Source organism: Typopeltis vanoorti, chromosome 15 (assembly GCF_054136105.1).
Source record: "Typopeltis vanoorti isolate ZY-2024b chromosome 15, IOZ_Tvanoo_1.0, whole genome shotgun sequence".
Lineage (NCBI taxonomy): Eukaryota > Metazoa > Arthropoda > Arachnida > Uropygi > Thelyphonidae > Typopeltis > Typopeltis vanoorti.
This window is the reverse complement of record NC_143563.1, coordinates 46,417,059-46,443,837: the sequence shown is the minus strand read 5'-3', so window position 1 is coordinate 46,443,837 and position 26,779 is coordinate 46,417,059. Positions and strand designations below refer to the sequence as shown.

The 26,779-nt window shown below is 37.6% G+C and overlaps 1 protein-coding gene across 5 annotated transcripts in view; it reads right to left on the bottom strand.

Annotated features, from left to right (window-relative positions):
- LOC150098732 (elongation factor 1-beta-like) overlaps positions 1–26,779 on the bottom strand; it is a 131,421-nt gene that overhangs the window by 20,094 nt on the left and 84,548 nt on the right. For 4 of the 5 annotated variants that reach the window (XM_090404735.1, XM_090404734.1, XM_090404732.1 and 1 more), the window contains 2 exons: positions 24,398–24,461; positions 2,763–2,888 (listed from right to left, as the gene is read on the bottom strand). In XM_090404735.1, coding sequence (XP_090260861.1) covers positions 2,763–2,888; positions 24,398–24,461 — 190 coding nt within the window. The remainder of the gene's footprint in view (positions 1–2,762; positions 2,889–24,397; positions 24,462–26,779) is intronic. The other variant, XM_090404736.1, reaches the window with a different exon arrangement.

Sequence of the window (26,779 nt, the reverse complement as noted above, 5' to 3'; positions counted from 1 at the left end):
CATAATCTCCCTTAAGACTAATACGTTCATTCCAGCGATGCTCCAGCACCATTCTCCCGTCCCTGTAGTGGTTCTCAGTAAGATCTGCACAATACCCCTCTACAGCTGCAATCACCTCTTGGTTTGAAGAAAAACATTGACCAGTGAGGTAGAGTTTGTTTTGGGAAGAGATAGAAGTCAGAGGGAGCCAAATCTGGGGAATAGAATGGATGTTCCAACAATTCATAGTGCAGATCCCTTAATTTTCCCATTGCTAAAACACCTTTGGGGGCAGGTACATTGTTCTGATATGAAAGATGATTTTTTTCTTCTGCAAACTGGGTCTTTTCTCACGAATTTTTCCGTCTAGTCTGAAGATCGGAATAATATTCTTCGGTTACTGTTTTATCCTTTTCAAGATAATCAATAAACAAAATGCCTTTAGTCCCTTTGGCACTGAACAACTGGCTTCTGTCCACTGTTTTGACTGCTGTTTCGATTTCGGTGTGTACTGGTGAATCCAAGTCTCATCCATAAATAAATAGTAATAAATCGACACACAAAATCAGTTTTATTCTTGTTAAAACACTCTAAGCACTGTTCAGAGATTTTCATGCGAGTGCATTTTTGATCTGTGTGACACCATCTTGCATAAAGCTTTTTCATTTGCAATTCTTTATGCAAAATATATCCTACACATTCTTTTGAAATGCCTATAGTCCAACAATTTCATGCACTTTGACTCGCTGGTCATCCAATACCATATCGTGCACTGATCAATGATTTCTGGTGTTGTTGCACTTTTTGGATTTCCTTCACGTGGATCATCTTCAAGGCTGGTACAGCCGCATTTAAACTCGACAGTCCATTTCTTAATTGTCGAAAATGAAGGAGAAGAGTGCCCATAAATTTTCATGAACTTTGAATGAATTTCTTTTGGCATGAAACCTTCTTTTACAAAGATATACTCTATTTTTTCAATTTCAAGGGATACAGACAACACTTTGACTTCCGACAACTGTATAAAAAAAACTACTTGATACTGAATGATTTGCAATTTCACATCAATGCTTATGACAGATGTACCAACTTAGAAAAAAAAATCTTGCCAATAGTGTTGCCATTTACGGTTGAGGGCAAGAACTTTTCAGACTACCCACGTATAAACAGTGATAAAAAATGGATTAACTAATGTGCAAACAATTTGAACAATGCTGATTGTTGCAGCTGTCATGCTCTGTGGCATAAAAAGTGTCATATTCTAGTTCCAGTTGTTAGATCTGATGAATGCTAACCAAATTTTATGTTGGATTAAACCTTATTGTGTGGGGGGTACAGGAACTTCTGAGGCTTCTTTAAATTTTCTTATAAAACAATTGTGATCCGGATCTGTGCTTTCTTTTCTTAGCAATGTCTTGTGTGTTCAGACATGCACATTTCTCCAGACTGTCCCATCTGGCCTACATAGCAAATGCCACAGGAGCAATGAATTTTGTATTATCCTGTTTTTTTTTTTTTTTTATGGGTGGATGCAAGAACCTTGAACACTGCTACTTTTTCTGTAACATTCTTGATGAAAGGTAATGTGACTGCATTTTTGAAAATGTTGAACTACTGAAAAGTCCTAACTATAGCAAACTGTAAATAAAGGACATCCTGAGAGAAGAAAGGAACAGCAAGGGATATTTAGAACTGCACAAAATATATCAATGATCATTTAATGAGAGAGATAACTGGCAAATACATTCCAAAAAAGATTCAATCAATAGCAGAAGTCTGTTGTTCTGTTAGTAACTGTTCTTCAATGAAATCTGTGAAAGGACATTTACTGCCTGGTTGGCCGAGTGGTTAGCGTATCTGCTCTCCAGCCAAAAGGCTGCATGTTCGAATCCCGCCATGGGCATGGATGTTTGCGATTGTCTGAAAATACTAGTGGTGGTCTGCAGTAGATGGCATTGTTGTAGATGAAAGTAGAGCGGTTCATTGTAGTTGGATTGAGTGGCAGAAAGGGAGAGCTGTGGAGTCAGTGTCCTCCCCCGATGAGTCTTTGGACTCCCTGTAGGTGTCATGTAATAATAATAGTAATAATAAAAACATGACAAAACAACCAAGCTATCAAGAATAACTGAAAACAGGGATATAGATATTTCAAAATTTTCAACTAAACAAAACTAACATCCTTAAAGCTGCACTATACAGAACAATACTGTTTTAATTATATGTAATTATCTGTGTAAATAAATTTCAAATGGAAATTACATTGGCAACCTCAAAAAATTATTAATTCTTCAGATTCTTTATAGGCAATGCAGAGATCCCAAGTATCTAGTTTTGCCTTTAAATAACCCCTTAAACATATATTAAGCAGTTATTATTTACAAATAAAGGGTCTATAGATCAGCATTTCCCAAACTGTGGGCCGCAGCCCCCCCCCCCTTGGGGCTGTTAGTTTTGTTGAGGGGGAAGCCCTTGAAATAATGAAAATAAATGTCAAATGTTTTATATATAAAAATATAAGAAATGTGTCATGTCAAATATGTATGTAAGATGCTAAAATATAATATTTGCATTTGATTTTTGCAATATTTGCTGTGTATGTGTTGTATTGAATATAAATGCAATAAATATTATAATAATATATGTCTGTATTACTATTTTTTTTCCGATGGGGGCCGTGAAATATTTTAATTTTTCCAAATGGGCCTTTACATCCATAAGTTTGGGAACCACTGCTATAGATGACTAAAGGATTATAACTGATTTTCACACTTCTTAATACTTACAGGCTCCCCAGACTAAACCATCACACTGAACCTCCCGAACTTTTTTTTCCATTTCTACCATGTCTGTTGTATCTTCCCATGGCTTAACATCTAGAATAATACTAGATTTTGCAATAACAGGATTCTCTGCAAGGGTAAAAAAGTAAACATAAAATAATCACTCATAATTACAAAATATTAAATGTTTATATTAAAGTGGTTCTGACTTAAAAACTAATCACAACTATTTCTTAACAGTACAGACACTCACTGTTTCTAGCCCATTCCTAATTAATGTTCAGTTCAACAGATAAGTTATCCTTATGAACTCAAATAGCAGCTTTTGCAGATAAATGTAATATTTTTATTCTATGTGCCTCTTCAGTACCAAGAGATTTGTTTTTGTATTATTATGACTACACACCTCCAGGGAGTAGAGGACTCTCAAAGGATGTCATACATCAATAATACCATGTCAAACTCATCCACTACAGATGAACTTACCACTTCAACTGTTCTACTCACTCACTGCTGAGAAAAATCTAGCTCTCACCCTGTTAACTTCACACAAACTTTCATGTTCCATGGATGTCCACTTGTCCTTTCCCTACCTTCCATATAACAAAAAATTTCAACCTCATCATCATAATCAAATTGCTGCCATTAACCCTCAAGGGGTGTACAGCATGAATAAATTACATCATTACTAACTTCCTATGTACAATTATCCTCCAAATCAGTCAGTTACTTGTCAAGACTCCAACATTATCAGATCTTATATTTCTATCGTCTAAGGCACTTTGTACCATATCAATCCACCTATATCTTGGTCTTCCTCTGGGTCGTTTTCCTGCCAACCTGGCAGAGAACACTTGTTTTGCTAATCTTTGCTCTCCCATTCTATTTAAGTGACCATACCACCTGAGATTAGCACTGCTAATGCATTCCTGTATGCTGGCAATGTCAAGTTCTTTCCTAATATCCTCGTTTTTAATATGATATTGCCATTGATGCCATCTGTTCACGCCTCTAATCTTTCTCAGGACTCTCATATCTGCGGTCTCTAGTCTTTGGTCAAGTGTTTTACTTCTGATCCAGCTCTCAGATCCATAAGTTAAAACTGGTTTGAATACTGTCTTGTATACAGCTAATTTAGTGTTCCGACTAATTTCTCTCTTGTTCCATATTAATTTATTCAATTGACTTCCTACCATACCAGCTTTGCTGATTCTGTTGACTATTTCTATATTTAATTTCCCATCTTCAGTAAAAATCGTGCCTAAGTAGCTGAAATGTTTTACCTGTTCCACAGGTTCTCCATTCACAACACAGTTGACATTTTCAATGATTCTGCCTATTTTCATTGTCTTTTTTTTATTGGTGACCTTCATACCATATCTATTACAACAGCTATTCAATTTAGTCAGAGAATCTTACAGACTTGTAGCAGATTTATTTAGAACTATAACATCATCCGCATAAAGCAAAGAGCTGACATTAACATCTCCAATTTTGATATGTTTAATACCACTTTCCTTCATAATGTGATCCATATAGATAATGAATAACAGAGGGGATAATGTACATCCTTGTCTCACACCAGATTTAACATTAAACCATCTTCCTATACTTCCTTCAATTCTAACTGCTGACTTACAACTCAAATAAAGACTAAGTATTGCTTGATATAATGCTCCATTGACACCATATAACTGTAGTGTATTGAATAGCTTATCTCTTGGCACCTTGTCATATGCCTTTTCCAAATCGACAAAACTTAAACACAAATCTCTGTTATATTCCCATGTTTTCTCGACTATTTGTCGTAAAGTGAAGATCTGATCCTGACAGCCTCTATTTGTCCTGAATCCAGCTTGTTCTTCACCAAGCTTTTCTTCCACAATTCTTCTCAACCGTTTCTCAAGTATACATGCATAGATCTTGCCAGGAACACTCAGTAGGGAAATACCTCTAATTCTCACATTCAATTTTATTTCCATTTTTATATATGGTTACTATGAGAGCTCTACTCCAATCATCGGGAATTCGTCCCTCTGTCCAGGCTTTTTGAACTATGCAGTGCCGCCACTGTAAGACTCTTATACCACCATACTTCAGCATTTCTGGTCGAATATCATCTACTCCTGCTGCCTTTCCACATTTCAAGCGTTTGGTGGCTTTTTCTACTTCAAGTATGGATATGTATTCCTGACTGCATGCTTGGTCAGTGTTTTTTACCACTGTGCTGTCATCACTGCTTGTTTCATTTAGCAGTTTTTCAAAGTAATTACTCCATATTTCAAGGATATCTTTTTCTCCCGTTTTCATGTCACCTTTATCATCTCTAACTCCTTTTACAGCACTCTTTCCTCCATTCCTAAGCATCTTCAACAACCTCCAGAATATTTTGCCACCTTCTTGATATTTATTTTCTATATTCTTGCCAAAGTCCTCCCATGACTTTTGTTTAGCTAGTTTTACACGGTGTTTAGCATTCTTGCATTTGTCTCTGTATTCTCTAAGAGCACAAGCTGACTTATTTGCCAGGAACTTTTGATATGCTTTCTTCTTTTCCTTCACTGCCTCTTTAACTTCCTGTGTCCGCCAGGGAGTTCTGATTTTTTTTTTATCCTTGTAGACAACCTCACCACATGCCTCTCTGGCAGAATCAATCAATGTTTACTTCAGAGTTTGCCACTGAATCTCCAAGGTTTGATTCCTGTTCTCAAACTCTTTCATTTTCTTTTCAATAATCTTTCTGTATTTTAGTCTACAGTTCACATCTGAGAGCTGCTCAACTTTTATTCGCTTTAAAAAACTTTCTTACATTTATTCTTTTCAATATGAAATTTAATTTTATCCTGCTCAAGACTAAATAGTGATCTCTTCCAATTTCAAATCATCTGTACACTCTGGTGTCCTGCACCAGGGAGAACACATCACTATCAACAGTAACAGAGTCAATGAGACTTTTCTTATTCCTTGCCTCTTCTCTCCATGTGAATTTGTGCACATTTTTATGTTGGAACATAGTGTCAGTAATAACCAGTCCATGCCCTGAGCAGAAATCCAACGCATCTTTGCCATTATTATTAGCTTTGCTCTTTTCTCCAAATTTTCCCAAAATATTTTTGTATGTCTCACAATCATTTCCTACTCTGCTATTTAGATCCCCAACAAGGACTGACTTTTCCTTTTTCATTGTGTCAGTTGCTTTTTCTAAAGCATCAAAAAATTCCTCCACTTCTACCTTAGTAGAACCTTCTGTGGGACCATAGGCACAAATAAGTCTCATTGTCCAGTTTCCCTTTCTCATATTTGCCCACATTACTCTACTTGAGACTGACTACCATTCAAGATTAGCCTCATATTTTGTGTTCAATACTATGGCTACTTCTTCTTTTCCTTGATTGTCATTGCCTGAATATAACATTTTGTATTTATTGCTCAGAAAGATCTCACCAGTTTTTGTCTTTTTTGTTTCAGTCACCCCTATTATGTCAATCTGGTACTTATCTAATTCCTCAGTTAGCTCCATTTCTTTGCCATTCTGGCTTCTTATGTTGATAGTACCGATCTTTAACTCTGGTGATGTTGAGTTGGGGTTTGTTTTCAGATTTGTTCCAGTAGCTGACTTTTCGTTGTTCGCCCTGGTTCCCTGGCGAAAACAACGGGGGCCTTGTTTAATCGGGCGATTCCCCAGCCAGCATGAAATTTTGTCATGTTGTATCATCATTTTTTATTTTGGTTTAACCAATAAGAATACAATTTGGTCGGCTAAATCCCAAATTGCCAGCCCATCCTCGTCCGTTCAGTATCCAAGTAGATACCCAACAGGGTGCACCACGAGAAGGTGAGGATTGGACATTAGGTCAGAAGCCCTGTCGGTTCTCTGCATTCCTTTAAAGGCTATGTGGAGGTCTCCTCTCAGTTATACAGCTTTGACCCTTAAGCACTCCAAAAATTTCCACCTATATCCTGTAATACCCTTTCAAAGGTTTATAGCCTCCATCATATCATCTCTCTCTTTCTCCTGTTTACTAGTGTCTGCAGACCACATACTCTCATAATATGTCCTCATAATCTATATTATATAATCTTGATGTAATCTTTTTAACTCTTCTTTGCACCCTATCCACAGTTTCTTTATGGCCTCCGAACCTAGGAGATCAAATCTAAACACAATTGTCCAGATGCAGTCATATCAATGCCTTGTAACAAGGCAGAACTTTCTTATCCTTATATATCAATATTCATTGCAATTATTATTAAGAGAGACCTCCAGGGAGTCAGAGACTCATCGAGGGAGGCCACATACTACACACACCAGCTATCATACTTATTCTTGAATTCATCACACTGCTTGCACTCACAACATCCAATGGCTATCCATTCCAATCAAGCGCCACCCTATGAGAGAAAAATCTAGCCCTCACCCCCTTCTTAGCTCCCCACCTTCCATAAATTGAAAAATTACATCAATTGAAATCCTGTATGTCCCTTTCAGAAGTTTGTAAGTCTCAATCATATCACCCCTCTTTTTCCTGTTTGCTAGTGTCTGCGGTCTACATTCTCAATCTGTCTTCATAATCAGTATTCCACAAACCTGAGATCGTTTTTAACACTCTCCTTTGCACTCTCTCCAACATATCAGAATCACAATGGAAACCAGGAGACCAGACCTGCGCACAATAGGCTAAGTGAGGTATTATCAAGACCTTGTAAAGAGGCAAAATAACATCCTTATCTTTATATGTGAAAGTTTGTTTCAGCATTACAATTATATTTTGAGTTGTATTTGCAATCTTTGTCACATTGCCCCTGAACTTCAAATTCCTATCTATTAATACTCCAAGATCCCTAGCCTCATCAGTTTCTTCTAGCCTAATCCCACCAATATAATACGACATTGGATATCTAATCATGCCGAAGTGAATGACTTTCCATTTACTGACATTGAACTGGCACCCATTTTCCCATGCCCACAATTCTAGCCTATTCAAAGCATTCTGCAAAGATTACATATCAGCAGCATTCCTGATTACCCTTCCAATCTTTGCATCATCAGCAAGAAGTTTTGAAATCAGGGAGAAGGAACACATAGGAGACGTCAATAATAATAGAGAAGACAAATCGGGGTTAGCCTTTCATTTTGCTAGGACTAACCATATGATAGAATGGGATAAAAGCTCAATACCATACAGAGGACTTCCGCTCCTGAATTATAAAAGAGGCCACCACAACAGTTCTCCGTTCAGAACAAAACCTTAATAGAAACCAAGGATTGATTTTGCCCGAGATCTGGAAGACCCTCATTAGATCTTTCAACATGCCAGAATTAAATTTTGCTGCCAACTACAGAACATTCCTACATAACTAGTAGATCATACACGCACTATGCATGTGATGTACGCATTCTTCTGCTTTTATAAAAATGCAGTTGTATTCAGTTCATTTTATGGTTTTAGTGTAAACAGTTTTTAGCGTTTAAGTGTTCTTATTTTTTATACATCTTTTACCCTGATGAAGCCACAACAGTTCTTCATTCAGAATTGATTTTGCCTGAGATCTGGAAGACCCTCATTAGATCTTTCAACATGCCAGAATTAAATTTTGCTGCCAACTACAGAACGTTCCTACATAACTAGTAGATTATACACGCACTATGTGATGTACACGTTCTTCTGCTTTTATAAAAATGCAGTTGTATTCAGTTCATTTTATGGTTTTAGTGTAAACAGTTTTTAGCGTTTAAGTGTTCTTATTTTTTATACATCTTTTACCCTGATGAAGCCAACAGCCACAGTTGGGGAAACTAGTTGGTATAACTTAGTTTTTAAAATAAATTTGACCAAAAAAAACCCAAACAGTAGTCATTCATTTTTCTATAGTTCTTATGGTCAAAAATAATCGTTTTATCATCATTATTATAGAATGTGAGCAAGTTGCTAAAACGTAACATTCCAATTAATAAATCCATGTTGCTCATTGCAAAGTAAAGATTCACTGTAAACCCAATTTCTGAATGCTGGCCCTAACCAATTTTTTTAAATCTTCACCACCACTCCTGAGATACTAATTGGCAGATACATTGGTCTTTGCAACACCCTTGTGCAATGGAATTACCATACATTCATTCCATTCCTGCGGAATCTTCCCTGTTCTGAGACTCATTAAACAGCCGGTTCAGCTGAACACTCTTTTAAAATCACATGCTAATATTCCATCAGTCCCTACTGCTGAATTTCAACTTTCTATCCATCATAACAGCCTAAAGACCTTGGCTCATCAGTTTCTCCAAGCATAATCCCACCAATATAATAGGCCACTAGAAATCTCATCATGCCAAAGTGCATTACTTAACACTTATGAACAAGAACCTGTGATAATAGTAACAAACTTTTCCAGTAACTTCTTGACAATTTTCCTCCAAATTAGTCTTATCTGTTGGGACTCCATTAGTATCAGACATACTTTAGTTTTCTAAGGCACTTCTAACTACATCAGTCCATCTAGATCTTTATTTTCTTCTGGGTCTTTCCTGCTATCAAACATCTTTCATTTCTCATTCTGTCTAAGTGGCCACACCATATCAGACCATCAATATCAATAAGATATTGAGTGATACATGGTCTATATTTAAGTTGTCAGTTTTCTGTTAGAATTGACTGGGATATAGGAAAATGGAATGATGTAAAAAAGATAAAACTAGAGTACCCTATCTAACTGTTATTCTTTTCTATATGAACCACATTAAGTAGGAAAGTGGCATTAGATCACATATTAAAATAGGAGATCTTGCTTCATTAGTTAATCTTGGCTCTTTACTTTATGCAGACCTAAATAAATCCAGTACAAGACTGCAAGATTCCTTAAATGAATTGAATAACTGATGTAACAAATTTATCATGGAAATCAACAATACAACGAACGGGGACAATAAAAAGACAGGGACACTTAAAACATCAGCTGCATCCTGAATAACTTACAGAACAAAAAAGCATTTACTATTTATACATAATTGTGCTGCTTCTGAGACTTCTGTGGATGGTGAACATACTAAGCATTTAAGTGAAGTATAAATTTCCCATATACTGTTTGTTGCTTAATTATTTTATTGAGTTTAAACATCTATTAGCTTTGCAGACATAGTACACTTGATAAGGAGAGTGAAAGTTTTTTATGTGGCTGCCATTCACAAGTTTTTTGTTTTTTTTAATCTATAGTATATTTGTGGTCCATGCAGTTAGCTTAGTAGCTATGTGCTTTGCAACCATATGCTTGGGGAAGGAGTATCCTAGGTTCGATTCCCATCGACGTTGTGAGGGGCTTAAGGATCTTCCTCAGCCACAGCCAAGTTAGCCAGTCTTGGGCAGCAGGGTTTTTTTTTTTTTTTACACCAGATTATCTTGGGTTTTTCATCCCACAAGCAGGCAAACTGGCCCTGTGAACACACAGGCTACAGTCATAGGATATAGTACGGAAAGGAAGGCAACTTTAAACCACCTTGCTCAATCATATCCCGGGTATGGTAGCATATAGCAACCCCCCAACACACACACACCAACCGTATAGTTGAGGGAATAGAATAGAATAATACATTTGTACTATAAGTAGGCTAAGGATTTTATTTTTTTTATTATGTATTTTTTATATTTTAATTTATTTTTTTACAAAGTCTGGAAGATGCTATCTATAGACAAATATGGAACTTTTCAGTTTTTAATGGTACTTATCACATAACACAGTAATAATTAGGCACATGTGTTCACAAGAACAAAGAACTTTATTATTGCAAATATTTTGGCCAGAAATTAAAGACCACCACCAGTGCATCAACTTAATCACAAGGTGAAGCTAGAGTAAAGAAAGTTAATCCTATTTACAGAGCCATGCCAGAGGCATATGAGGTTTTGTGGCCACCATACAGATGGTTACAAAATAAAATGAGATTGCAATTAAAGTTAAAACTAAAATTAAGAAAATAAAATTAGATAGATGAAATGATTGAATGACAGCATTATATATTGAGTTTATATGTACGCCTAAACCCTCAATTGGAAATCCACTGCCAATATTTGGGAATCTTATCCTCATAAATGGCAAGCAATAGCACGTTTCCCTTTCCTCTTTCACTCCCCCCCCCCCTTTTTTTATAATATATAATTCTATATTCATTCAATCATCATCCTGACATGTACCCTCAATGGGCGTACAGGTTATTATGATAATACTACATGAAGAACTTACATCATTACTAACTTCCTATCAACAATTTTCCTCCAAATCAATCTGTTATCTGTCAAGACTCCACATTATGAGATATTATATTTCTGTCTTCTAAGGCACTTTTTACAGTATCAATCCACCTATATCTTGGGCTTCCTCTGGGTCTTTTTTTCCCCTGCCAACCTGGCAGAGAACACTTGTTTTGTTAATCTTTCCTCTCCCATTCTGTTTAAATGACCATACCACCTCAAATTAGATCTGATAACACATTCCTGGATGCCAACAATGTCAAGTTCTTTCTTAATATCCTCTTAGGGGATGTGAACAGATGGCATCTGTTCACATCCCCTAATCTTTGGAAAATGCTTTATTTAGAACCCAGCTCTCAGACTCATAAGTTAAAATTGGTTTGAACTCTGTCTTGTATAGAGTTAATTTAGTGTTTTGACTAATTTCTCTCTTATTCCATATAAATTTATTCAATTGACTTCTACCATAACAACTGTTGATTCTGTTGTGTATTTCCATATTTAATTTACCGTCTTCACTAAAAATCATTCCTAAATAGCCGAAATCTTTTACTTGTTCTACAGCAGGAGTTCCCAACCCTATGCCCAAGGGCACCATGGCACATGTCGACCAATTTTTGTGTGGATGCTGCTGTTCAACCGTGTGCCGTATAGTTTGAAATAATCACGCAACAATTCATGGCATGCTATATGACGCATGCGTTAATGACACATGACGAGTATTAAACGCATATAATGTAAAGTAGACGGGCATTCGAAGTTGTTCATTCCAGTTTAAGAACTGGAATATCATCATATTCTCCTAATTATGAAGCACTGGCCAATGAAATGCTATGCCAAAGATCACACTAACTTACATATATATATATTTAAATTTTTATATAATGTAAACTTTTAAGTAATAAAACATTTGATTATAATGTAAACTTTGTATGTATTCATTTAACAAACTAATTCAAAAAATTTACTTGAAAAAATAGATAGTGCCCGTCGCACTATCGGTATTTTAGAATATTTTAGAATGTGCTCTAGGAAACAAAAAGGTTGGGAACCCCCTGTTCTACAGGTTCTCCATTCGCAATGCAGTTGATATTTTCAGTTTTTCTACTTATTTTCAGTCTTGTTATTGCTGATTTTCATACCAAATTTATTACAACCAGCTATTCAGTTTAGTCAGGGAATTTTGCAGACTTGTGCTGGATTTATTTACAAGTATAACATCATCTGCATAGAGTAAAGAGCTGAGATTAACATCTCTAATTTTGATATCAGGTTTAATACCACTTTCATTCATAATGTGATCCATATAGATAATGAATAACAGAGGGGATAATGTACATCCTTGTCTCACACCAGATTTAACATTAAACCATCTTCCTGTACTTCCTTCAAATTCTAACTACTGACTTACAAATAAGGACTAAGTATTGCTTGATATAATGCTCCATTGACAGTCCATATAACTGTAGTGTTTTGAATAGCTTTTCTCTTGGCACCTTGACATATGCCTTTTGCAGGTGGTCTACAAAACTTAAATACAGATCTTTGTTATATTCTCTTGAGATATCATGAGAATATGCTGTTGTAAAGTAAAAATCAGATCCTGACAGCCTCTATTTGGCCTGAATCCAGCTTGTTCTCCAAACTTCCCTTCCACAATCCTTCTCAACTGTTTCTCAAGTATACTGGCATAAATCTTACCAGGAACACTCAGTAAGGAAATACATTTGTAATTCTCACATTCAGTTTTTTATTTCCTGTTTATGTATATGGATACTATGAGAGCTCTACTCCAATCATCAGAAATTCATCCCTCTGTCCAGGCCTTCTGAACTATGCAGTGCAACCACTGTAAGACTTTTATACCTCCATACCTGAGCATTTCTGGTCAAATATCATCTACTCCTGCTGCCTTTCTGCATTTCAAGCCTTTGATGGCTTTTTCTACTTCAAGCATGGATATGTATTCCTGACTGTATGCCTGTTGAGTGTTTTTTACCACTGTGCTATCACTGCGTGTTTCATTTAGCAATTTTTCAAAGTAATTACTCCATACTTCAAGGATATCTTTTTCTCCTGTTTTCACCTTTATCATCATTAATTCCTTTTACAGCACTCTTTCTTCCATTTCTGAGCTTTTTCAACAGCCTCCAGAATATTTTGCCACCTTTCTGATATTTATTTTCTACGTTCTTACCAGTCTTCCCATGACTTTTGTTTAGTGTTTTTATAGTGTTTAGTTGTCTTACATTTGTCTCTGTATTCTCTAAGAGCACAAGCTGACTTATTTCTTGTGTAGAGGCTTAAGTGCTGTGAGGACATTATGTTGGAGGTTTAATGGATTTTTTACAACACTCAAAAAGAATTAAAATAGAATTTAATACTTCCTATATTTCGTCCTAGTCACTAGGACATCTACGGGGATTACAAAGACAATTAATGTAACATGCACACAAAAACTTACAATACTAAGCCCAAACACGTGGGTGACAATAAAGTCCTATCTAGGTGGAGCGCCCTCTAAGGGCAGTAGTAGGTGGCCTGGAATGTAAGGTGGGACCTCTGGTGATGACTGTTTCCCAAATCTTCGGAAGCTTAATGCAACCGTATTTGTTAAGATTTGGTTGGTTTCTGAGATCTGCTGCTGCTTCTAAGAAAAGTCTCTCTTTCTTGAATTTGCTGTGGTGGAGCATGGTGGTTTTCTTCCATGATACTCTGTGGGTGGTGTCCAAAACATGGTCAGCCAAGCCTGAATGGCCATAGTTGTGTTTAACGATGTACGACTTGTGTTCCTCCAGGCGGATGGATGCTGATCTGCCTGTCTGTCCAAAGTACGCAAGCTTACAGGAACAGGGTACTTTGTAAACTCCAGGCAGAGAGAGAGAGGAGGGAGCTGATCTTTCGTAGAACGGATAAGGGTAGCCAGTTTGCGGTAGGGCTTATATGCTGTGTGTAGGTTATACTTTTTTAGTATCTTGGCTATTTTTTCCGAAGTGCCACGGATGTAGGGTATGGTGATGGCATTTTTAAATTCTTGTTGACGAGAGGGACTGGGAATGGGGGAGGAATTGATTATTTTTTTGATGCTGTGTTCGCTGTAGCCATTGGAGAGGAAAGTTCTGTGTATGTGGTTAAGCTCAGTAGTGAGGGCGGTTCCACTGGAACAAAGATTGTGGGCTCTCTTGGTAAGGATTTTAATGATGCCATATTGTTGTGAGGGTGGTGGTGGGAGAGTTTGTGAATGTATCTGCCTGTGTGTGTGGGTTTTCTGTATACAGTGAAGGCAAGTGTATCATTAGGCAGGCGCGTGACTAAGGTGTCTAGGAAGGGTAAACAATTGTTCTTTTCCTTTTCCATAGTAAACTGGATTCTTGGATGTAGGCTATTGAGATGACCGAGGAAGGAGTCTAACGTGTCTGGGCCATGAGGCCAAATAGAGAACACATCATCTACATATCTTAGCCAGATAGAAGGTTTGAGTGGGGCTGAGTCTATGGCTCGTTTTTCGAAATCTTCCATATAGAAATTGGCAAGGGGGGGTGAGAGGGGGGAGCCCATGGCGGTTCCCTCTATCTGCTTGTAGATTTTGTTATTCCAAGCGAAATACCCAGAGTTGATGGCGAAGGAAAAGAGATCTAAGATGCCAGAGGGAAAAACGTTTTCTAAGAGAGATAAAGTGTCAGTTAAGGGAATATTGGTAAACAAGGAGGAGATATCAAAGCTTACTAATATGTCTGTATTATTCAAGGTTAAATTTTCTGTGAGGGCTTTAAAGTGGGTCGAGTTTTTTATATAGGAAGCTGAATTTCCAGTGAGGGGGGACAGAGAGTTGGCCAGCTGTTTAGACAGTCTGTAACAAGGTGCATTGGTGGCATCTACTATAGGCCTGAGTGGGGAATAAGGTTTGTGGATTTTTGGTAAACCATATATTCGGGGGGGGGGGAAGGTTTAAGTTTCTTCGTGACGTCGGGGGGCCAGGAGGTTACTTTTTTAAGTAAGATTTTTAATTTCTTAACTTGCGTTTTTGTGGGGTCGTGTTCTAGCGCGATCGCGTAGGATAATGTTCATTTTACGATTGTATTCGCTGGTATTAAGGACAACTGTGGCATTACCTTTATCCGCTCTGGTGATGACGATACTTTTTTTCTTTGCGTAGTTTCTGGAGAGCCATGCGTTGGGAATAAGATAAGTTACTTTTTGGAGGCGAAGAGTGAACGAGGATGTTGGCTACGTCGAGTCTAATGTTGTTGGCTACCTCCGACGGTAAGCGACCGATTCCCCGTTCGACGTTAACCATTACATCGAGCACCGGCACTTCTTTCGGGGCGACGGCAAAATTAAGGCCGAGGCAAAGGGCACTGACGGCATCATCGTTGAGCCTTTTGGACGAGAGGTTTATTACTGTCTGGAGCGGTTGAATTTGTGGTTGTGGTTTGTCTTTAACCAGGTTGTTGTATTTCTTGACGTGTTTGTTTTTTATTTTCTGAAATTCTTTCTGTGCGGAAGTTTCCGAAATGTCAGAGAGAATCGACCAAAGTTCAGGGTTAAGAACGGTGGAGAGCTCCGCATGTAAGGAGCCAATGGCGGCGTTCGTCACTGCGAGGGCAGCACGAGTAGAGGCGATTTGCTCGCGTAGTAATGCTAAGCTGGCACGTTTGTATATCCGGAGTGCTTTTCTGGAATGGAAATTGATCTTCATTTTAACACATTTCGGTATCACTCTTGTATCCCGACATCTTTTTAAAAAGGCCAGCCTATTTAGTTGTCTAGATAGTCGTAGTTTTGACTTACCATATTGCTTGGATTTGCGTGCTAACTCTTCTCCATGGATGATTAGAATTCTTGTGTAGAGGCTTAAGTGCTGTGAGGACATTATGTTGGAGGTTTAATGGATTTTTTACAACACTCAAAAAGAATTAAAATAGAATTTAATACTTCCTATATTTCGTCCTAGTCAGTAGGACATCTACGGGAATTACAAAGACAATTAATGTTTACCATTTACCTTGTTTACCAATATTCCCTTAACTGACACTTTATCTCTCTTAGAAAACGTTTTTCCCTCTGACAGCTTAGATCTCTTTTCCTTCGCCATCAACTCTGGGTATTTCGCTTGGAATAACAAAATCTACAAGCAGATAGAGGGAACCGCCATGGGCTCCTCCCTCTCACCCGCCCTTGCCAATTTCTATATGGAAGATTTCGAAAAACGAGCCATAGACTCAGCCCCACTCAAACCTTCTATCTCGCTAAGATATGTAGATGATGTGTTCTCTATTTGGCCTCATGGCCCAGACACGTTAGACTCCTTCCTCGGTCATCTCAATAGCCTACATCCAAGAATCCAGTTTACTATGGAAAAGGAAAAGAACAATTGTTTACCCTTCCTAGACACCTTAGTCACGCGCGCCTGCCTATGATACACTTGCCTTCACTGTATACAGAAAACCCACACACACAGGCAGATACATTCACAAACTCTCCCACCACCACCACCCCTCACAACAATATGGCATCATTAAAACCCTTACCAAGAGAGCCCACAATCTTTGTTCCAGTGGAACCGCCCTCACTACTGAGCTTAACTACATACACAGAACTTTCCTCTCCAATGGCTACAGCGAACACAGCATCAAAAAAATAATCAATTCCTCCCCCATTCCCCGTCCCTCTCGTCAACAAGAATTTAAAAATGCCATCACTATACCCTACATCCGTGGCACTTCGGAAAAAATAGCCAAGATACTAAAAAAGTATAACCTACACACAGCATATAAGCCCTACCGCAAACTGGCTACCCTTATCCGTTCTACGAAAGATCAGCTCCCTCCTCTCTCTCTGCCTGGAGTTTACAAAGTACCCTGTTCCTGTAAGCTTGCGTACTTTGGACAGACTGGCAGATCAGCATCCATCCGCCTGGAGGAACACAAGTCGTGCATCGTTAAACACAACTATGGCCATTCAGGCTTGGCTGACCATGTTTTGGACACCACCCACAGAGTATCATGGAAGAAAACCACCATGCTCCACCACAGCAAATTCAAGAAAGAGAGACTTTTCTTAGAAGCAGCAGCAGATCTCAGAAACCAACCAAATCTTAACAAATACAGTTGCATTAAGCTTCCGAAGATTTGGGAAACAGTCATCACCAGAGGTCCCACCTTACATTCCAGGCCACCTACTACTGCCCTTAGAGGGCGCTCCACCTAGATAGGACTTTATTGCCACCCACGTGGTTGGGCTTAGTATTGTAAGTTTTTGTGTGCATGTTACATTAATTGTGTTTGTAATCCCTGTAGATGTCCTAGTGACTAGGACGAAATATAGGAAGTATTAAATTCTATTTTAATTCTTTTTGAGTGCTGTAAAAAATCCATTAAACCTCCAACATAATGCTGACTTATTTGCGAGGAACTTTTGATATGCTTTCTTCTTTTTCTTCACTGCCTCTTTAACATCTTGTGTCCACCGTCAGGTTCTGATTTTTCTATTCTTACAGACAACCTCACCACATGCCTCTCTGACTGAATCAGTGTTTTCTTCAGGGTTTGATACTAAATCTCCAAGGTCTGGTTTCTGTTCTCAAAATCTTTCATTTTTTCTTGAATAATCTTTGTGTATTTTAGTCTACAATTCAGCAATGAAAGCTGCTTAAACTTGGATTTTTTTTAAACTTTCTCACTTCTTTTTCAATATGGTGATAACTTCCAATTTCAAATCCTATGTACCATAGTCTCTGGTGGATACGTTCCAAGAACATCTCACGGATAGTACCGAACCCTATATATACTTATGCTTTCTATACATACCTATGATAAAGCTTAATTTATAAATTATTCACAGTAAGAGATTAACAACAATAACTAATAATAAAATAAAAGAATTATAACAATATACTCTAATAAAAGTTATATAAATGTGATCTCTTTCTCTCCCCCCTCTTTTTCAAAATAGAATAACTCATATTGTACTCATTCTTCTTATGATGTGCAATGATACAATGTCTACGTGATGAGCTGAATAACACAGTGTTAGGCTACTATCAACCTTCTGAAGATACATCAGAAGGAGGAACATTGAGCCATAATGATGCTGATGGATGGATGCCAGGTGCAGAAGACATTGATGGTTGGAGGTCCTCAATAACTGAAGGTTTATTTTGCAGAAACCTTTTGGAAGAACATTGTAATCAGAAGTTGTCTCTTCTTTTTAACTCAAAGTGTTGCTGCAGAGGTTGTAATCCTTCTGTGATCATACAGATAACTGTAAAGCTGCGTTTCATCTGATGATCGTGCAATTCAAAACACTTGAACAAATTTTGGTAATGTCCACATTGCTGGTTCTGCTTCAGTTTCTTCTGAAGATGACTCAACAAGTTCTTTCAATTCCCCATTAGTTAACACTTCTCGAAGAAGTGGAAGAACAATATGTTTTTCCACTTCTTCATCAAATCCTTGTCCACCGATTTCTCTTGCTGCATGAATGACTTTTCCTAACTTCTCGTTTCATCCTGGCGAACTTTAAAATCATTTACGACTTCACTCCATAAGTTCTTCCAGCAGGCATTCACATTTCTGGTTTTAATTCATCCAATGCAGCTTTGACAAATGTTATTGTGTCAGCAGTAGTGAATGATTTCATGCACTGCATTATGTCTAGATTAGGGTCTGCCTCAATTGCTGAGTGAATGCGATTAAATACAAGGTGGGTGTATGTATCCTCGATAAACTGAATGATGCACTGGTCAAGGGGCTGAAGCAATGAAGTATTTAGATATTCAGGATGGCCAGGTGCATTGTCTACTGTTAAATCATCATCATCAAATTCCTGCCATGTACCCTCAAGGGGGTACAGGGTATGACAGTACTACATGAAAAATATTACAGTATTACTAACTTCCTATCTACAATTTTCCTCCAAATCAGACTGTTACTTGTCAAGACTCCAACATTATCAAATCTTATATTTCTATCGTCTAAGGCACTTTGTACCGTATCAATCCACCTATATCTTGGTCTTCCTCTGGGTCATTTTCCTGCCAATCTGGCAGAGAACACGTTTTGCTAATCTTTCTTCGCCCATTCTGTTCAAGTGACCATACCACCTGAGATTAGCTATGCTAATGCATTCCTGGATGCTGACAATGTCAAGTTCTTTCCTAATATCCTCGTTTTTAATATGAAATTGCCATTGATGCCATCTGTTCACGCCTATAATCTTTCTCAGGACTCTCATATCTGCGGTCTCTAGTCTTTGGTCAAGTGTTTTACTTCTGACCCAGCTCTCAGATCCATAAGTTAAAACTGGTTTGAACACTGTCTTGTATACAGCTAATTTAGTGTTCTGACTAATTTTTCTCTTATTACATATGAATTTATTCAATTGACTTCCCACCATACCAGCTTTGCTGATTCTGTTGTCTATTTCTATATTTACTTCACCTTACTAAAAATCGTGCCTAAGTAGCTGAAATGATTTACTTGTTCCACAGGTTCTCCATTCACAACACAGTTGACATTTTCAATGATTCTGCCTATTTTTCATTTTCTTTGTCTTTTTATTGCTGACCTTCATACCATATCTATTACAACAGTTATTCAATTTAGTCAGAGAATTTTGGAGACTTTTAGCAGATTTATTTAGAAATATAACATCGTCTGCATAAAGCAAAGAGCTGACATTAACATCTCCAATTTTGATATCATGTTTAATACCACTTTCCTTCATAATGTGATCCATATAGATAATGAATAACAGAGGGGATAATGTTCATCCTTGTCCCACACCAAATTTAACATTAAACCATCTTCCTGTGCTTCCTTGAAATTCTAACTGCTGACTTACAACTCAAATAAAGACTAAGTATTGCTTGAAATAATGCCCCATTGACACCATATAACTGTAGCGTAAATAGCTTCTCTCTTCGCACCTTGTCATATGCCTTTTCCAAATCGACAAAACTTAAATACAGATCTTTGTTATATTCCCATGCTTTCTCGACTATTTGTCGTAAAGTGAAGATTTGATTCTGACAGCCTCTATTTGTCCTGAATCCTGCTTGTTCTTCACCAAGCTTTTCTTCCACAATTCTTCTCAAACATTTCTCAAGTATACCTGCATAGATTTTGCCAGGAACACCAGTAGGCAAATACCTCTGTAATTCTCACATTCAGTTTTATTTCCCTTTTTATATATGGGTACTATGAGAGCTCTACTCAAATCATCGGTAATTTGTCCCTCTGTCCAGGCTTTCTGAACTATGCAGCGCAGCCACTGTAAGACTCTTATACCACCATACTTCAGCATTTCTGGTCAAATATCATCTACTCCTGCTGCCTTTCCACATTTCAAGCCTTTGATGGCTTTTTCTACTTCTATGGATATATATTCCTGACTGCATGCCTGGTCAGTGTTTTTTACCACTGTGTTGTCATCACTGCTTGTTTCATTTAGCAGTTTTTCAAAGTAATTACTCCAATATTTAAGGATATCTTTTTCTCCTGTTTTTCATGTCACCTTTATCATCTCTAACTCCTTTTACAGCACTCTTTCTTCCATTCCTAAGCTTCTTCAACAACCTCCAGAATATTTTGTCACCTTCTTGATATTTATTTTCTATATTCTTGCCAAAGTCCTCCCATGACTTTTGTTTAGCTAGTTTTACACAGTGTTTAGCATTCTTGCATTTGTCTCTGTATTCTCTAAGAGCAAAAGCTGACTTATTTGCCAGGAACTTTTGACATGCTTTCTTCTTTTCCTTCACTGCCTCTTTAACGTCCTGTGTCCACCATGGAGTTCTAATTTTTCTATTGTTGCAGACAACTTCACCACATACCTCTCTAGCTGAATCAATCAGGTCTTTCTTCAAGGCTTGATACTAAATCACCAAGGTCTGGTTCCTGTTCTCAAACTCTTATTTTTTCAATAATATTTGTGTATTTTAGTCTAGTTCACATCTAGCTGCTCAACTTTTATTCACTTTAAAACTTTTTACATGTTATTCATTTCAATATAAATTCAATTTTATCCTGCTCAAGACTAAATAGTGATCACTTCCAATTTCAAATCTTCTGTACACTCTAGTGTCCTGCACCAGGGAGAAAATATCACTATCAACAATAATATAGTCAATGAGACTTTTCTTATTCCTTGCCTCTTCTCTCCATGTGAATTTGTTTTAATAACCAGTCCATGTCCTGAGCAGAAATCCAACAGATATTTGCCATTATTATTAGCTTTGCTCTTTTCTCCAAATTTTCCCAAAATATATTTTGTCTCACAATCATTTCCTGCTGTGCTATTTAGATCCCCAACAAGGACCAACTTTTCCTTTTTCATTGTGTCAGTTGCTTTTTCGAAAGCATCAAAAAATTCCTTCACTTCTACCTTAGTAGAACTTTCTGTGGGACCATAGGCACAAACAAGTCTCATTGTCCAGTTTCCCTTTCTCATATTTGCCCACATTACTCTACTTGAGACTGACTGCCATTCAAGATTAGCCTCATATTTTGTGTTCAATACTATGGCTACTTCTTCTTTTCCTTGATTGTCATTGCCTGAATATAACATTTTGTATTTATTGATCAGAAAGATCTCAACAGTTTGTCTTTTTTTGTTTCAGTCACCCCTATTATGTCGATCTGGTACTTATCTAATTCCTCAGCTAGCTCCATTTATTTGCCATTCAGGCTTTTTATGTTGATAGTTCCGATCTTTAACTCTGGTGATGTTGAGTTGGGGTGTGTTTTCAGATTTGTTCCAGTAGCTGACTTTTCGCTGTTCGCCCTGGTTCCCTGGCGAAAACAACGGGGGCCTTGTTTAATCGGGCGATGCCCCAGCCAGCATGAAATTTTGTCATGTTGTAGCATCATTTTTTATTTTGGTTTAACCAATAAGAATACAATTTGGTTGGCTAAATCCCAAATTGCTAGCCCATCCTCGTTCGTTCAGTATCCAAGTAGACACCCAACAGGGTGCACCACGAGAAGGTGAGGATTGGACATTAGGTCAGAAGCCTTGGTCAGTTCTCTGCATTCCTTTAAAGGCTATGTGGAGGTCTCCTCCAAGTTATACAGCTTTGACTCTTAAGCACCCCGTCTATTATTAATATGACTTTAAATTCCAACCCATCTTCTTCCAAGTATTTTTTCATTTCTGCGATGAAGCATTGGCAGAACCATTCCATAAACAAGATGGCTGTCACCCATGCTTTCTAATTATGTTGCCTGAACATGGGCAAATAATTTTTATTCTTGTTTTTGAGAACGCATAAGTTCTATGCTCTGTACACTATGCCTGGCTTTATCATATGCCCTGCATATTGCCAAATAGTACCAGAGTTAATCTGTTCTTTTCATGCTTTATGCCCTGGCGCACTTTTATTAATGTAGGTTCTATCGGGCATCTTCTTCGAGAAGATGCTAGGTTTCATCACAACTGAAGAATTCTTTTGGATGGATCCTTTCTCTTTAATCAACTTCAACTCTGCCAGAAATGTGACAGCAGCTTCTTCATTGGCAGATGCAGCCTCTCCAGTAATTTTTATATTTTTCAGTCCAACCTATTCCTGAATCTGTGTAACCATCCCTTACTTGCAGTAAATGGCTTGGTGCCACTCTTTTCAGGGGATCCCTTTTAGGAATCCCCTGAAATCTGACACAACACGTTACCGTCAATCGGAACACGTTTTCTGTTCATGTCATCCACCCACAAATTTAATGCCTTTTCTATCTTAACTAAGTACTTATTACACACTGTGGCTGTAACTTATGCAGTTGGGGTATGAGAGAAAAAGTAGCACAAATTTCTTTTTCTTTCTTCACAATTTCACGGATAGAAGATTCATTCTTACCATAGATTTTAGCAACCTCAGCATACAATTATTATTTCTTTTCTTATTAAGTCCAGAACTTTCACCTTTTCATTCGAAGGTGAAAAGCTCCTCTTTGGCATACCTGAATTGCTAGCATCGCTACCCTCTTGTGCTTTGGGGTCCATTCTTAAGTATACTGCACAGGTTAATTGAACACAAGCACTGTGATACCATGACAGTCAATCTGCTACTAAGTAACTAACGGCTGGGTAGCGTACATAGGGTGGAAAAGCTGGACAAAGGGACGAATCACGTCAAAGGCAAGATGGTGCAGATATCATCACGCTACTCAGAACGGCAAGCAATTTAAAAAGTATGAATTGTATATTTCTAGAATTTTCTATTTAATATTTTCAGACTGGGATTGACCGTGGACACACCTGAAACCACAGACAGCGAACCCGCAGATAAGAGGAGAATTACTGTATACCCTTATGTTATGAACCAGTGGGAAAACATTATCAACAACATAATAAATGAGACTTTTCTTATTTCTTGAATCTTTCCCCCCCCACATTAACTTGTGCACATTTTTATGTTGGAACATGGTGTTGCTACCAACTAGTTCATGTCCTAAACAGAAATCCAGCAAGTTACTTACCCATTATTATTAGCTTTGCTCTTTTCTCCAAATTTTCCAAAACCATTTCTATATGTCTGGTAATCATTTCCTACTCTGCTGTTTATATCTCTAACAAGGACTAACTTTTACTTTTTCACTGTGTCAACTGACTTCTCTAGTGCTGCCACTTCTTCCTTAGTAGAAGGTTCTGTAGAACTATATGTGCAAATAATCTCATTGTCCAGTTCCCCATTTTGATATCTGCCCACATCACTCAAATTGATATAGCCTGTCATTCAAGAAGATTATTGGATTTAGTGTTGAATACTATAGCTACTCCTACTGAATATTTTATTAATTGCTTAGAAAGATTTCCGTTTTCATGTCACTTATCTCTGATTCCTTTTATAGTATTCCTTCCTCCACTTCTAAGCTTTTTTCAATAGCCTCCAGAATATTTTGCCAACTTACCTGATATTTGTCTTCTATGTTCTTACCAAAGCTGTCACGTGACTTTTGTTTAGCTAGTTTTACATGCCGTCAGATAATATGCTAACTTACTTGTCAGGAACATTTGACACACTTCCTTCTTTTCCTTAACTGCATCTTTAAACTTTCTCGAGTCCACCGTGCTGTTCTAATTTTTTTTTTTTTTTAATCCTTGCAGACACCTTCACCACATGCCTCTCCAGCTCAGCGTTTTCTTCAGGATCTACCACTGAATCTTCAAGTGTTAGTTTTTTTCAAACTCTCATTTTCTTCTTGAATATTTGTAGATTTGAGTCTAAAGTTCAACTATGAAAACTGCTTGACTGATTCTTTTTTAAAAGTTTCTCATACAGTTTTCTTTTCAATATAACATTCAATTTTATCCTGCTCAAAACTAAGTCAGTAAAATATGGTTTGAATGAACTGCATGATATTAAATAAATCAACCAATAAATATGATCAACAAATAACTTACTTTTAGATTTCTTTTGCTCATAAGCTTTAAGTCTCTCTTCTTTTACTCGAGCTGCTTCGGCATCCTAACACCATAAAAATGTCATACTTATTAATGCAGTATAATGATAATGAATGAAAAAAAAAATATGCAATACAAAATAAAAATCAATTTAAACTATATAGATGGTAATGAGATTTCATGCTGGCTGGGTCTCACCCAGTTAAACAAGGCCCACTGTTTTCGTCGCGGAACCATGGTGAACAGTGAAAAGTCAGCTACTGGAACAAGCTCCAACTCAAAACATCCAGAAGAAAAATAATAAATCCAACATTAGACAAAATGAAGACAGGAACCATCAATATAAGTAGTGCTAATGAAATGGAAAGAGAACTTGCAGAAGAATTGGAAAAGTACCACGTGGACATAATTGGCATTACTGAGACAAAGAAGACAAAAATAGGTGAGGTCTTACTAAATAATAAGTATAGGGTGTTATTTTCAGGCAATAATGATCAAGGAAAGGAAGGAGTAGTGATAGCATTCAATACTGAGCACGAGGATAAACTTCTTGATTGGAAAGCAGTTTCAAGTAGAGTTATGTGGGGAAACTTCAAAATGGGGAAATGGAAAATGAAGCTTCTTTGTGTCTATCGTCCCACAGAAGGTTCTTCTAGGGAAGAGGTGGAGGAGTTTGAGTCATTAGAACAAGCAACTGTCATAAAAAAAAAAAAAAGGAAAAAGTAGTCCTTCTTGGTGACTTGAACAACAGAACAGAAAATCAATCTCACCAGGCATATAAAAACATTTCAGGAAAATTTTGAGAAAAGGGCAAATCTAATAATAATGGTAGATATTTACTGGACTTCTGCTCAGGACACAGACTAGCCATTACTAACACCATGTTTCAACTTAAAGATGTGCACAAGTTCACATGGAGAAGAAGACATGAAATAAGAAAGCCTCATTCAAATAAGAAAGCTACATCATCGTTGATAGTGATATCATAAAGTTGGTTCAGGATGCAAGAGTGAACAGATGAATTGAAATTACTTAGTACTAAGAAAGATAAAAATGGATATTGCACTGAAAAAAAAAATATTTAAGAAAGTTTTAAAAAGCATTAAAGTTAAGCAGCTTTTACAAGTTAATTGCAAACTTGATTATGCAAACATTGTTGTTATTATTATTGTTCCGGGCAACTCCAAGGAGTCGACAGACTCATCGAGGGTGGCCCTAACATCATGTCAAGAACAACTATTCGACATTGACACAGTATCTATCATACCTTGCCTTGAACTCATTCACCGTCGTAGCACCCACAACAGACTCTGGAAGCTTATTCCACTCATTCACCACTCTCCAAGTAAAAAACCTAGCTCTAACTCCCTTGTCAACCATGCTCTTGCCCAGCTTCCATGCATGGCCCCTAGTCCTCCCAACACCAGTCATATTTTCAAAAATATCTTCTGGATCAATCTTATAGAAACAAACCCTTCAGTAATTTGAATGTCTCAATCATATCACCCCTCCTTCGCCTATCGTCCAATCTCTGCAACCCACAAATTTTCAACCTATTCTCATAAGGTTCATTCCACAGACCTATCATCTTGGTCACTTGTCTCTGGATCCTCTCCACTTCCTCCCCATCACGAGGAAACCCTGGTGCCCATAACTGGGCACAGTAATCCAGATGGGGTCTTATCAAGGCTCGATACAGAGGAACAACAACTTGTTTGTCTCTGCATGTTAAAGTATTTTTCAGAAGCCAAGTGATTTGATGAGCTGATTTAGTCACTTTTGCAATGTGCCCCCTAAACTTCAATTCCTATCCACCAACACTCCCAAATCCCTGGCCTCATCAATCTCCGGGAGTACGATTCCACCATGCAATATACTGCTGCTATTCTTTTCACCCCAAAGTGCATAACCTTACACTTTGCCACATTAAATTGACATCCATTTTTCCTAGCCCAGTCCTCCAAACTATCCAAAATCATCCTGTAAAATTTTGACATCCTGTGCACTCACAATTGCTCTACCCAACTTTGCATCATCAGCGAACAAGTGAACACTTCCTCTCAAATCCTTTCCTATATCATTGATGAACAAATTGAAATTGAAGAGCCCTGCGGCACACCACTAGTCACAAGCCGTCTTTTAGACTCCACTCCTGCATAAACCACTCTCTGGTATCTCTCCTTCAACCACCCTCCTATCCATCTCACCAACCCTATATCTATCCCCCATCTGCTCCAGTTTACTGATTAGGGTTCCATGTAGTATCCTATCAAAGGCCTTGGCAAGGTCCAGTAGTATCACTGTAAACCCATTACCCCTATCCAGTTCAGTCGTCACTGTGTTATAAAACGTGAGCAAGTTACTGAGGCATGATCTACCCTT